We start from the raw sequence: 12,067 nt of genomic DNA on the forward strand, positions 1-12,067 counted from the left end.
GTTCAAATTGACGAATCGAGCGTTCGGTAGTTCCGACCTCCGAAATTGACGATGGTCCAAGTAATCGGTGTACGCGGGCATTTAATTTTATTTCTATTATTTAACGACTATTACACATTCAATATTCGCTAGTAAACGGTAGCGAACGTTAACTAACGGCCGGTAATAAACTTTTATGTGTTTTTAATTCGTTTGAATTGAGAATGTGTGCAAAAGTGTATGGCAAGAAGGACGTGGACAATAAAGCAACAATATACTTCGAAAATCCAGGTAACAGCTATTGTTTTTATAAGTGAGAAAGCAAATTTATTGACTACATTGATATCAAAGTTAATGAATTCAATAAAATCACCGGATCACTTTCCATTCCTTCGTATTTAGTTCATACTTGTAAAATATTTATATATGCAACAATCTTCTATTGCTTCGTAGTGTGACAAATGCAAGTATCGCAAAAGATTCTTATAAATAATATCCTTATAATAACATCTGAAAACATCTTTCTCTGTTTATTAATCACAAGTTGGCAATGATTACTATCACTAGATACATCTGTTATTTATTGTATTCAAATATTTGCAAAATGTTTTGCCTGATACATATTTAAATGCACGGAGCTCCACAGTCTCTAAACTGTTCAGAATGTAAACAAACGACGAACGAATAAAACAAATCGTTCATAAAATTTTAACATATTGACTGGTGAATACGGGAGTAAACCCGTGGCACACGCCAATCTGTAGAATCTATTATTCATGTATACTTTTAATAAAAATTCCGCACCAAAACGTGCAACATCATTTGTTAATTGAACAACAATTATTATTATCGGCATTATCATTGTCGTTCGATTATGGTGAATTTATAGCAGTGTTATAAATTACATTTCGAATGAACTGTTCCAAATAGGTTAGGAATAACACAAGCAAATATTAAATTCCAATATTGTATTGTTTATAAGTTGCATTAAATGTACATGTCATAAGGTAATAAGACAAAGCATTCCATCGAACATGTGGGCGATGGCAAGGCACGAAAGATGCAATCAAAGTACCTCTATTTATAACAAACGGGACAAGGGTCTGACCGAAAGGGCGAGGGTTTCAGATATCTGTGGTATGGGGCACAGCCACGAAGCCATACAAAATACACATGACTTCATTGATCAAACAGAGCAGGCGTACTACCACAGAAATTATTCTCCAAGGCCAGAAATTAACATGTACCAATATTATACCGACGACGAAGATGTGGGCAGCGAAGAATACGACTACGTACAATGCGAAGAAACTAAGGAAGATGAGAGATACGAGGAAGACGAGAAAGATGAGGAAGACGAGGAGGACGATGATGACGACGAAGACGAGGAGGACGAAAGTGATTCGAGTTCGGAACATTCGGATTGTTTAGAAAAATTGGATATGTACATGGATGAATTTAAAATCCAAACCAACGAACTAATCGATTCCAAGCGCTCTAAATTAGAGGAAAGTAGCGATAGTATGAGCATGTCGCTAACTAAACTAATAAATAGTCATAACGAGCTACCTGTAATTCAACCGGTTCCACTTAGAAATCCAAACTCTAGGAGAAGCTCGATGCTTCCCGGTTCTGAAATGTGTAAAGAAGTATTAGCTTTTAACAACAGATTTATCCCTAACAATAGTCAAATGTTAAGCAACGTAATACCAGAATCCTCTAGTATAGGAGTTTCAGAAAATTTTAGGGTCGAAGCTAGTGATAGCGAAAATTGTACAAAGCACAACGACAATTCGCCAGACCTGCTGAGCAATATTCCTGAGTCGATGGAAGTACTGGAATCGTTGAAGGAACTGAAGGTTTTAGTATTAAGGAACGAAGGGAAGCAAACAGAAATGACAGCGATCGAGGCTGATTTGGAGCTGACGTACGACATTCTGTTCGAGACTGGGGTAGCTATATGGGTGAAGCAAGATCTGATCAAGGGGCTAGATAAGAATCTTGAAATACTTAGCACAGCGAAAGGAATGTTTCAGAAGAAAAGGGAGGAGTTGAAGAGGAAGTTGAAAAGTAAATATCGTTTGAACCGAACGAAAATAGCATCTTACAATGACAGATTAAGCGAGATTCAAGGGCTACTCGAAATTATAAACGATTCGCTCAGGATTGAAACGCTCGCTGATTCTATAATTGCCTCTAAGAACCAAAGGGTCGGGTTGCTGCAACAGGTGAAGGAAGTGGAGAAGCGTAAGAAAGAATTGGAAGAGAAATTTGCAGAAGATGAGGAAAAAATTCACGAGCTCGAGGAGAAGTGCAATTTAACTGTTTCTAAATTGTTCGATGATGAAAGGAATGTTATTAAATCTGAAGTACACAAGAAGAAAAGAGTATACGTCGGGGCAAAAATATCGCACCTGGACTATGTTATAAAGGAGATGTCCATGGATATGGAAAGGTCATTTCATAAATACGAAAAGCAAGATTTGCGTGGTGAGATCGAACACTTAAGGCGTACCAGAGATCTTCTGGTAGATGAGAAATGCCGCTTGGATGATAAGCTTCAAAAAGAAAAGACTTCGTCCACGGTAGAGGAACGAAAATTATTGGAATTTGGCGAAACTATCGAAGCCATTGATGCTATGATTGAACATAAGAATGAAATGATTTGTGGGAGAAAGGATTTCGATGAAAATCAATCTCAACGTGAGAAAGGAGAGAGAATGTTAATGGAAAGACTGGCAAAGCTATCAGATGGCGAAATGAGAACTTTGTTTTATAAATATTTTTTGAAAGTAATCGATTTGAAGGAGAGCTCGAGGAACTTGGAAGTTCAAATAGCAAAATTAGAAAGCAGCGTAGAATCGAGAGATGTGCTGATACAAACTTTGACTGATGCATTGAAAACAACTAAGATAGCGGCGGAATCGAAATATCTGTGCGCGCAAAAAGCGTTTCAAGAACAAATGCATCTTATGTTTAAACATTTCTCAAAGGAAACATATTATCACGCGGACTTACAATCCAAGAATTCTAAAGACGCGGACGATAAGCGCAAAGACACAGAACTGGCAACGAGATTAGATGTGCCATCATCAAACCCTGTTATAGTTAATGATCACAGGAGTCAAGGCCAGAAGAATACAACAACAACAACGAAAGTAACTAGGCAACGAAATAAACTGATAATACAAAAGACTACTGACCGTAATACCAAGTAAACGTGATTTTTTTTTAAATTAGCATTTTTTTATCAATTAATACGATTTTTATAAAATATACGAGCGTTCTCTGTAAAAAAATAGTTTATTATTCATCCTCTTTTACCCAAGCCTCCTTTGTTTTCCAAGCTCTCGAAATATTATTACACATTATTAAATATTATCTTGAAACAATAGAGATTTCAAACCCCTACGATTTTTTAAAATTCTTGTTCTAATCGCACAATTTTGGAAAAATGATACGCGTATTAAAGAATAACGATTTCGGTATATCGTAAAATCGTAAATCGATAAAAATTCCGTTACGCATATACTTTCAAAAAATCGAAAATAATAGTGTTTCACATTTACAACTTGCCCTGTTATTGAATATTTTATGATTCATGTTTCTTCTTTCACGGAACGGAAATCCTATAAAAAAGATTTATACTTAAAAATTATAAAATGTAGATTTTCTTGGTGCGCTGATTTTGGACTTCTACGAATGTTACAAATGTGGTTTCCGTAGTGTAGTGGTTATCACGTGTGCTTCACACGCACAAGGCCCCCGGTTCGATCCCGGGCGGAAACATTTTTTTTTTTTTTTCATTATCAATCAGAATTATAATACATTGTTACAACATATTATCGTTGAAACATTTTTGCAATTTTTTCCTTTGAAATTTCTCGCTTAAAAACGATATTTCGTGCTAATATATTCCGCCATTTCCATATATCTCCATTTTATTTTAGTCTGCGAAACTTTTAAACAACGTTTTTCCCTACCTTTCATCTTCTACTGTAATAGACTTATTTATTCAGAAACAACGAGTTTCACGTAATTACGTGATCAACTAGCGAGCAAGCTAGTCATGTGCATTATAGATGACTGTCATCAAGTGTCAGGATGGCCGAGCGGTCTAAGGCGCCAGACTCAAGGTTCACACCTTCTCAGTTAATATCTGAGTTTTCTCGAGGCTTCTGGTCCTCTCTGAGGGCGTGGGTTCGAATCCCACTTCTGACAAACTTTTTTACAATTCGCTGGCGAGATTTTGTATCCACATCACACGTTATTAAATGTTTTATTGCAATAATCCCACTAGAAATCGTTGCGGGCACACGGAATCCGCTACGCGATACGTCCCGAGGTCGATTCCCGGTGCGGGCAATTTTTTTTAATTTCCCACAAATGTGAAAATACATCATTCGCGACTAAGAGGTGTCGAGAGAAAGTGGTTTGGTACAACAAAACAAATGTTTTCCACGTTTTTTTTTTATTTTTAAACACAATTACTTCGTCAGAAGTAAATTGAACGTCCAATCACAGCAGCCTTGTAAATGTGTGAATGCGGTTTTCCACTTGAGCTATACAAACAGTGGCTATGCCACAAATCATGCGAACTTTAAATTTGCCTTGCGTCACTGGCAGTGAGACGAGCGTCCGTGCGCTACTGCAATGTTCAATTGTTTCAGTTGCAGGGCTGAATACAAATGCTAGGCTGGATGTTTCTTTACACGGCGGGCGTCCGTTCTTACGTTAGGATGGACGTAGCAAGTGGTGGGCACGTAGTAGAACGTGCCCTCATCTTTCTATCGGTATGCAATTACCGTCAATTTTATCGACATTCGCGGAAGTAACTAGGGGATCTAACACGTGTACCGCGACGAAGTCTATAATTCCGAAAAACGTCCGCGCAATCGCATCCGTTTATTCGCAATTTTCCTGAAAGGCACCGTGGAAGATTGAATGAAAATAACCCTTGATAACGTGGCAGAGTCGCGCGAAAGTGTACGCCGCACAACAGATTGAACCTACACAACAGAAGCGACTGCGTGGCTTTTGCTCGGGACACCTTTCTTGCACTCTGACTCGCCTGTTGGCAGACACGTTACCGATGGAGCGTGTGTCAGGTCACGAGTGGGTAAAGCCGTGTCGAAATTTACTAAGCATTCAAATATCTTATTTAAAGTGAGAGCGGTGCCAATGTACCCGCGTTATTGGTGCGCTGTTATCGGCGGTGTGAATTACAAAGGGATCGTTTTCTTCCTATTTGCGCAGGTCTTGTGGCCTCTGGCAAATAGATCCAGAAAGTTCGTCGGCTCTACGATGCGTGTACTTCGCTTACAAGATTTCGATACTGGCGACGATGTACATCTTCGCGATCACCGTGTTCGTCGATATTTGCGCGAACATGGACAAACTGTCGGTGGCCACCGACGACGGTTGCGTCTACGCTGGAATCGTCGTTGTGATTTTCAAAACGATGAACTACCAAATACGTCGCGCGAAAATAACGCGATTGATAGAGGAGGCATTGAAATGCGCCGACGATCTCTCCGAGTTTACAAGTATGTGGAACAATCAGAGATGGGCAAAATTTTATATTTAAATCAAATTTCGGATAACGAATAAAAGTTAAAAAAAATTTCATCATTCGTTCGTTAACCCGAGTTAACTTTATTCGACACGTGACAAACATTTTCGTTAATTTGTATTCGTTAGGTATTAGAAATTTTATTGCAACAATAATTTTGCCTATCACTGGGAACAATGCAGATCTATCCAAATAGTTTTACGAATATATTGCTCTGGTGCTGTCTAATGCCACTGTAATTTTACAACTGAAGAAGGCACGTCGCACGCTCATGACAAAAACATTACTTTTAGATGTCGTACATGCCAAAATTGTCAAAGACATTATCGAGAGGTGTCATATGCGTAACAAAGTGATCTTCTACGGGTTTGGCGTGTTAGGATGCCTCTTAGGGATCGCTCTGTTATTCTTTTCGCCGATGAAAAATGGCTTGCCGATCAGAGCCACCTATCCTTTCAACATGACGATATCGCCTTGGCACGAGATCGGTATATCCATTGAATCATGCGCGGTTTGCGCCGGCGTAATGGCAATCGTTTCAATAGACAGTATCACGATACTAATATGTAGCATGATCACTATGGAGTTCGACATTCTCAGCGTAAATTTTGAGAACTGCGGGAAAGAAATAGCGCGGGACGTAAGCAAGCGAGGGTATTCTACTGCCGTCTGTGTATCTAGTAGACTTCCTGGAGGAATAGGATAGGTTTAGAGCTGAGTTGAGCATTATTCGAATAGATTTTTATTTTTTATATTTATTAGAATAAATTTTTATTTTTTATTATCATTCGAATAAAAATTTATTCGGACAATGCCCAACTCTGGTTTAGAGCACTCTGGTCAGCTACAATGTACCTACGTACAATTTTTCTCCACAGAATGAGAGAGTTTGCGACAAGAATATCGCGAGAGACGACGAACGGAGAACTGGCAACACTTTCGTGCATCGTTACAAGACGTGTATTCGCTTCCATCAGCGATTAGTGTCTATGACCAACGATTACAACGAAACCTATAGCTCGAGTATGTGCGTTCAGATGCTTTCGAGCACTTCGATTATTTGCCTGACTGGTTTCCAGGCTGTGGTGGTAAGACATGATGGTCGAGTGTGCTGGCCAGTCCGTGATCGATTTGCATGGTTTGTAACAGGTCGGAGGGCAAAGCTCAGACGTCATAAAGTTCGGTATATTCCTGAACGCTGCCATATCTCAGCTCTTGTACATCTGCTGGGTAGGAAATGAGCTGAGCTATTCGGTGAGGGCTAATTAAGGGCGACTGATTGATCGTGCGATCTTCCCCGAAAACGGCCGATTCTAATTCATAAATCATTGCTCAGAGCTCTGTGCTGGACAAAAGCCAATGGTTCTCAGGCTGGAATGATGAACGCTCCACCGATATCGTGCAAGTGTTCGCGTTATCCACGATGTTCGCGAGACAGTCGATAGAACTGAAGGCTGGCACATTTTATATACTGTCTTTGCAAACGTTTATCGCGGTACGTAAGTGCCAATTAAGGGTATGTAGTGTTCTCACTTCGTAACTTTACACGCAACGATCATTGCAGATTGTTAGGAGGTCTTATTCGGTCTACACTTTGCTGAACAATATACATTCAGAGAATTCCTAAAGGCAGAGGCCCGTTTCTATTTACTGTGCAATCTGTTGACAAGAACTACTTCAACGCGTCATTGACCATGCAGCAATTCGACGAGAAATAATCGCTCGAGGCCAGCGCCTCCCGTGGCTGAGCGCGGAAATAAAAATATTTACTGTTTTCGGAAGACTCGTAATCGTTAACCTGTCCGCAGCAACCTGTTCTATTCCTGCCGACAGCCTTGTAAATTATGCTTCAGAGTATTCTCGATATTTACAGAATCGTTCTGCACGTGCGTACTCAGTGTTACGCGTCTACTAAAGGTCGGGGAATTTGGAGATCCCCCGATGGAAACAGAGGCATTGTTCCCAGAACTTGAGCGACCTCGAGGCAAGCTAGACTGTCCACTAAGTTTCTCCAAGCGTGCGAATGTTTGTCGCTGCAAAGATTTGGCCAATCTTGCATTTCGTTGAGCAGCGATCCTTCAGCCACACGCTTCAAGTTTAATGTGGCAAAACGCGAAACCACCAGGCTCCCCTCGCTCTTAACCGTTATTCAATTTATCTCCTCGCATTTCTCGCGATTAACAGCAGCCGCGGGAACTTGTATCCAGCCGCCAATCAACGGCGGACCGGCTGAAGGGTATTAAACAAATTATTAATAAGGAGAAATCATTATCGGTCTGCCGGACGTCGCGCTGCATCTTACATTACGGCTGCGACGCTCTGTATACGCGACGAAATTCCACGGTCCGCCGTTTCGCCGAGCGGATTTGTTAATTAAGCGAAGCCACGCTGCTGCCCGTGCGCAGATTAACAGCTGATCGCCGCGATTCGTTAATTTACGATTAGGCATAAACGGGTCCGCGTCTCTATTAAACGCCGTGGCTAACATCCCCGTTCATAAATATCCTGGCGTAGACGAAACGATATCAAAGACCAGTTAAAAAGGATCTGCTGAAACACGAGAACATCTCGGTTATTCGGGTGGTACATGCGCGTGTTATACGCTGCGTATGCCATGTCGAGCGTTCCCTCCTTCCACATTGAAATCTGTGCTTTCATCTGACTGATGGGACGATGGCTATCTGACCTGATTTACGGTGTCCCACCTGCTACGCACAGCACGTGCTGTTTTTCAAGTTGTTACGGTGGTTTCTTTAAAACCGCAGCATTTCGCTGATCGCTTCGACCGTTCGTGGTTCGCGGCGGATGACGAAACGCCAGCTATCGAAGAGCAGTTAGGCATGCACATAGGCATAGTTGCCTGAACTCGAACCCGTCACGCGTAATTGTCCACCTTGCTACATGCTGGGGGCAGTTTCGTTCGCGGACAGGCAAAGAGGAGACGAGGTAGGAAGAACGCGTGGTCGTTGCGCCGGCACTTGCTTCCTAGACAGATGGTCGCTTTGCCACATGTTACGTACCTAACTGTAGACCTCTTTCGAGCACCATTGCTGCCGCTCGTATCGCGCGTCTCTTCCCTGATCACTTCTTCTTACCAGGGTTGCACTAATCATCCCTTGATGAGCGCGTTGTGCGTGATTTTTACGCGACCGTGCCTCATCATCAGCCGCGTCTCCAGAGGTTCCTCGTGAAAAATACCCGGCGCCTTTGTAACGATGCCGGAGAATGCACAGCCACGGTGCTCCGAGCTGAAAGCTGGCGGAAAACGAAGCAAGAGTTTTACGCGCGGTTCCCCGCGAGCTCACGTCTCTTAGTTATCGCGAGCACTTTTTTCCAAGCGCCGGGCACATAAATTCAGCTGGTGTTGGGCTGCGCTCCTTCCTCGCGGCTCTCCCGAAAGACGACGACCCCTACGCGACGGGTCGCGCGTCATCGCTCTTGGTCTCCTCGCTGATTGCCGCGGTCTCTGTAGCAGAAGCTGAACCTAGAAACTGGAGTAGCAATTCGCCATCGGAATTCCCGCCTGCGCGGCCTCGTCATTTATCAACCTCTTGTGCAGCGCGTGTACTACCGTCGGCGACGGTGAAAATTTCGCTGCGCATGCTAACGATACGACCCGGACAGGATTCCGAGGCAGTGGAGTCGAGGCACCCAATATTCAGTGGCAAGGTGAAGATTTAACGGGCCGCTCACGAGTGTCGCAGGCGAGCAAACAAGATTGATTAACCGGGTGTAATGAATTTTTAGGGCAAAGAAACACGGTCCTCTGCATCGCTGCCCCATCTTCCGTGTTTTATCGCGGAAATTAATAAGGCCGGCGCAGTGGGTGTTCCAAGCATGGGAACGGTGAACGTAAAGTGTGACGACAGCGGTTACTCGCGTCCCTGCCGAAAGTATGACGACGACATATAACAATTATGATGATAATCAACCAACCGGCTGATGTATCGTGGAAACACTGAATAAAACGGCCCACGTACACGGCTCGGAGGTACCGGAGTCTCGCAAGTGGCGTGCCATCGGGGGAATAAAAACTAAAGTGTGACGGGTACTCCAGGTAAACGCGGCACCAAAATTTTTCCGCAATCTCTACATCATCATTGAGCTCACGTCTGTAATATTGTACATACTTGTAATGGCTCTCGATTTCCGTTGCATCGATGCAGCATCCCTGTTGCTTGGGAAGAAGGAACAGAGAAGAGCAAAGAAGCAGGGCGTAATTAAATGTCCGGAGATACGCGTCCTGGTTTTTCGTTGGCCCCCATAAATCACCCCGATAATGCTAATAATTTATGACTTTTTCGTGCACACAATGCAACACACAGCTGCGAACACTTTCGCAATGCCTTATCCGGGCGGGCCAGCTAAGCCACGCTGGCCTTATCGGTAAAAAGTGTTACGCGTCGCCCACGGGCCGAGATTCGATCGGGAATCGGATTCATTAAAATTCCGAGAGATAGGTGCAAGGAGCATCTTCTCCTTGACGGATCGTAATGAACATTTCGAAGCTACTTACCCTCGTCTTAGGGGGTCGCGATTATACCGTCGTTGCCAAGGAATACTGTTCTCGACGAAAGGAAAGAAGGTGATTACCCTTTAATTACCTTCCGGGTGGTCAGGCCCAATATTCGAAGCCCGGCATCTGCATGGCCGGTTGGAGGAGTAAAAACGGCGCCTGTGATTCTGGAAGGCGGATGCCTGCTCCGATCTCGCTGTGTAATCTGCCTAAGAATTGCCGAAAGCTACCAATACCCGCGCGAGACAGAAGGTAACTGATAGGAGTCCCATGGACAGAGATAAGTATATCCGTCATGTTTCGTTAGCCTGGTACCACGATTATGATGCGAGCTTCATATTTCTAAAGTACACATCCATTTCTTATGCTCACCCTGTCAATTGCTTCCTGTCATTATTATGAAAGGTTATTGCCAGTGACGGATTTAAGAAAAAAGGCCCAGGTGGCAAAGGTTCTGAGGGGCCCATTTTTGGGGGAAAATGAAGTGGTAGTTTACTAAAAACAGGCTAAAGTGTTGTAGTACGAAAAAAAATGTAGCGTTTGGATGCCTATACCTAATCCTAATTTTTTGGGGTCATGGGGTAAAAGGAATCGTTTCGCAATCAAAATAAAGAGTACCTGGTACCTGCAATTGAATGATCTAATGAAAGTTATTTCGATATATGCGTAAAGTTGGTAATTTGTAGGTGGCCTTGAGGTATAAGACAGAATTAAATACATACATCAAGGAAATGGGGTTCTCTCAATACTAACGTGTTTTCTAAGTGTTGGGGGCTTTTATTTTGTTTTCTTTCGAGTGCTCATATACAAATAAAGAGTCTGGATTTCGGTCATGTTAAAAATCATCGCAAAAAAAGATTGATTTTTAGATTTTTGTCCATTGAGCAACACACTGTGCGCCCTGTTAAATCCGCCACTGGTTATTGCTGGATCCATTGATTTGCGGGGGGATTATAATATAATATTATATTATGCATGTATGTATCGTGTGGGGTCTGATCAATTAATGGTCACAATCAGTAGCGTATCGGTGTCTGGCAAATTTCAGGAATTATTGCCAGACCCAGGACCTTATTAAATAACCAGAAAAAAGCTCCTGTCCTCTTTTTCTCGTCGATGCGTGCACGGAAGTCTATTTTACATACATTTTCGTTTCGGCTATTCGCTGCGAACGTAAATGTAAACGATTTAGATAGGCATTATGTATTGACTGATAGTTCTCACAGAAGGGTAAATAAATTATTATATTCGGACTTTATTTAGCGTAGAGCTGCTTCGCGTCACTTAAAGTCACGAAGAGAACGTCCTCGTTATCTTCGAACATTCCCCCGCTCGGACTTCATATTTACAGCGACACTTTAACACACTCTATCTTATCCGGAAAATGAATAATCGTTGGTTGAAATATCGAGGGAATGCTGTAAATTCTGATCACCGTTCGCCGGCGATGTAACCGCCCATTAAAAATTTATTATATGCGGCGATACTTCATTCGATCCCTTTCTTCGCCCCTCCGCGAAATTATAGTAGTTACTCACGCGAGTTTATGCCTCGAAGACTAGTCATCACCCGAGTAGTTTCTTGTTAAAATGTTTCCTTCAAATTGTCGTATAAAACGTCGTTTAACAAGCAGCCTTTATCTTATCTTCCAGACCCGTTCCGGACCTTTCGTTTCTTCTCGTTCTTCTTCTCTCCTCTCGCTACCAGAGCAACGAGACAGACGGAGAGCCCCGCGATAATTAATAAGCGACGCGTGGATCGATTCGATTCCATATGACACCTCATCCATCCGTTTTAAGGCCGTCGTGCAACTTACTTCGTCCTTCACCTCTTGGGAAACAAGGGGAAGCAAGTGATTCGTGATCGTCGAGTCGATAAGATCAGTGCATAAAACGCCAGTGAAATTCCCACGCCGTCGTATAAAGTCGCGTTCTGTTAGCGGCAAGTGCCGCAGCGACGATCAGCAACGATTTCCCGGAATTCGTGACAAGCGAAATGCG

General features: G+C 42.7%; 2 protein-coding genes and 2 non-coding genes across 4 annotated transcripts; all 4 read left to right on the top strand.

Moving 5' to 3' along the window:
* The first annotated feature begins 526 nt into the window (after positions 1–526).
* Cos (kinesin-like protein costa) lies at positions 527–3,278 on the top strand. Its single transcript, XM_076827255.1, has 2 exons — positions 527–909; positions 987–3,278. Exon 2 carries the CDS (start codon positions 1,014–1,016, stop codon positions 3,195–3,197), a length of 2,184 nt encoding a protein of 727 aa, XP_076683370.1. The 5' UTR covers positions 527–909; positions 987–1,013; the 3' UTR covers positions 3,198–3,278.
* Positions 3,279–3,695: 417 nt separating this feature from the next.
* Positions 3,696–3,768, top strand: Trnav-cac (transfer RNA valine (anticodon CAC)). The gene has a single exon. It is a non-coding gene; the product is annotated as a tRNA-Val (tRNA).
* Positions 3,769–4,077: 309 nt separating this feature from the next.
* On the top strand, positions 4,078–4,200 carry Trnal-caa (transfer RNA leucine (anticodon CAA)). The gene is made up of 2 exons: positions 4,078–4,115; positions 4,156–4,200. It is a non-coding gene; the product is annotated as a tRNA-Leu (tRNA).
* Positions 4,201–4,652: 452 nt separating this feature from the next.
* LOC143376570 (putative odorant receptor 85e) lies at positions 4,653–7,309 on the top strand. The gene is made up of 6 exons (XM_076827048.1): positions 4,653–5,525; positions 5,845–6,248; positions 6,430–6,639; positions 6,701–6,805; positions 6,888–7,046; positions 7,116–7,309. Exons 1-6 carry the CDS (start codon positions 5,324–5,326, stop codon positions 7,176–7,178), a joined length of 1,143 nt encoding a protein of 380 aa, XP_076683163.1. The 5' UTR covers positions 4,653–5,323; the 3' UTR covers positions 7,179–7,309.
* The last annotated feature ends 4,758 nt before the right edge of the window (positions 7,310–12,067 follow it).

The sequence above is a fragment of the Andrena cerasifolii genome, chromosome 14, assembly GCF_050908995.1.
Source record: "Andrena cerasifolii isolate SP2316 chromosome 14, iyAndCera1_principal, whole genome shotgun sequence".
Taxonomy (NCBI): Eukaryota; Metazoa; Arthropoda; class Insecta; order Hymenoptera; family Andrenidae; genus Andrena; species Andrena cerasifolii.

Excerpts from the sequence above, each read along its gene's own strand:
- Cos (XM_076827255.1), top strand. The coding sequence starts at position 1,014 with ATGTGGGCGATGGCAAGGCACGAAAGATGCAATCAAAGTACCTCTATT.
- LOC143376570 (XM_076827048.1), top strand. The coding sequence starts at position 5,324 with ATGTACATCTTCGCGATCACCGTGTTCGTCGATATTTGCGCGAACATG. Across the intron at positions 6,249-6,429 it reads CTAGTAGACTTCCTGGAGGA|AATGAGAGAGTTTGCGACAA; the intron begins ATAGGATAGGTT and ends TTTTCTCCACAG. Across the intron at positions 7,047-7,115 it reads CTTTGCAAACGTTTATCGCG|ATTGTTAGGAGGTCTTATTC; the intron begins GTACGTAAGTGC and ends CGATCATTGCAG.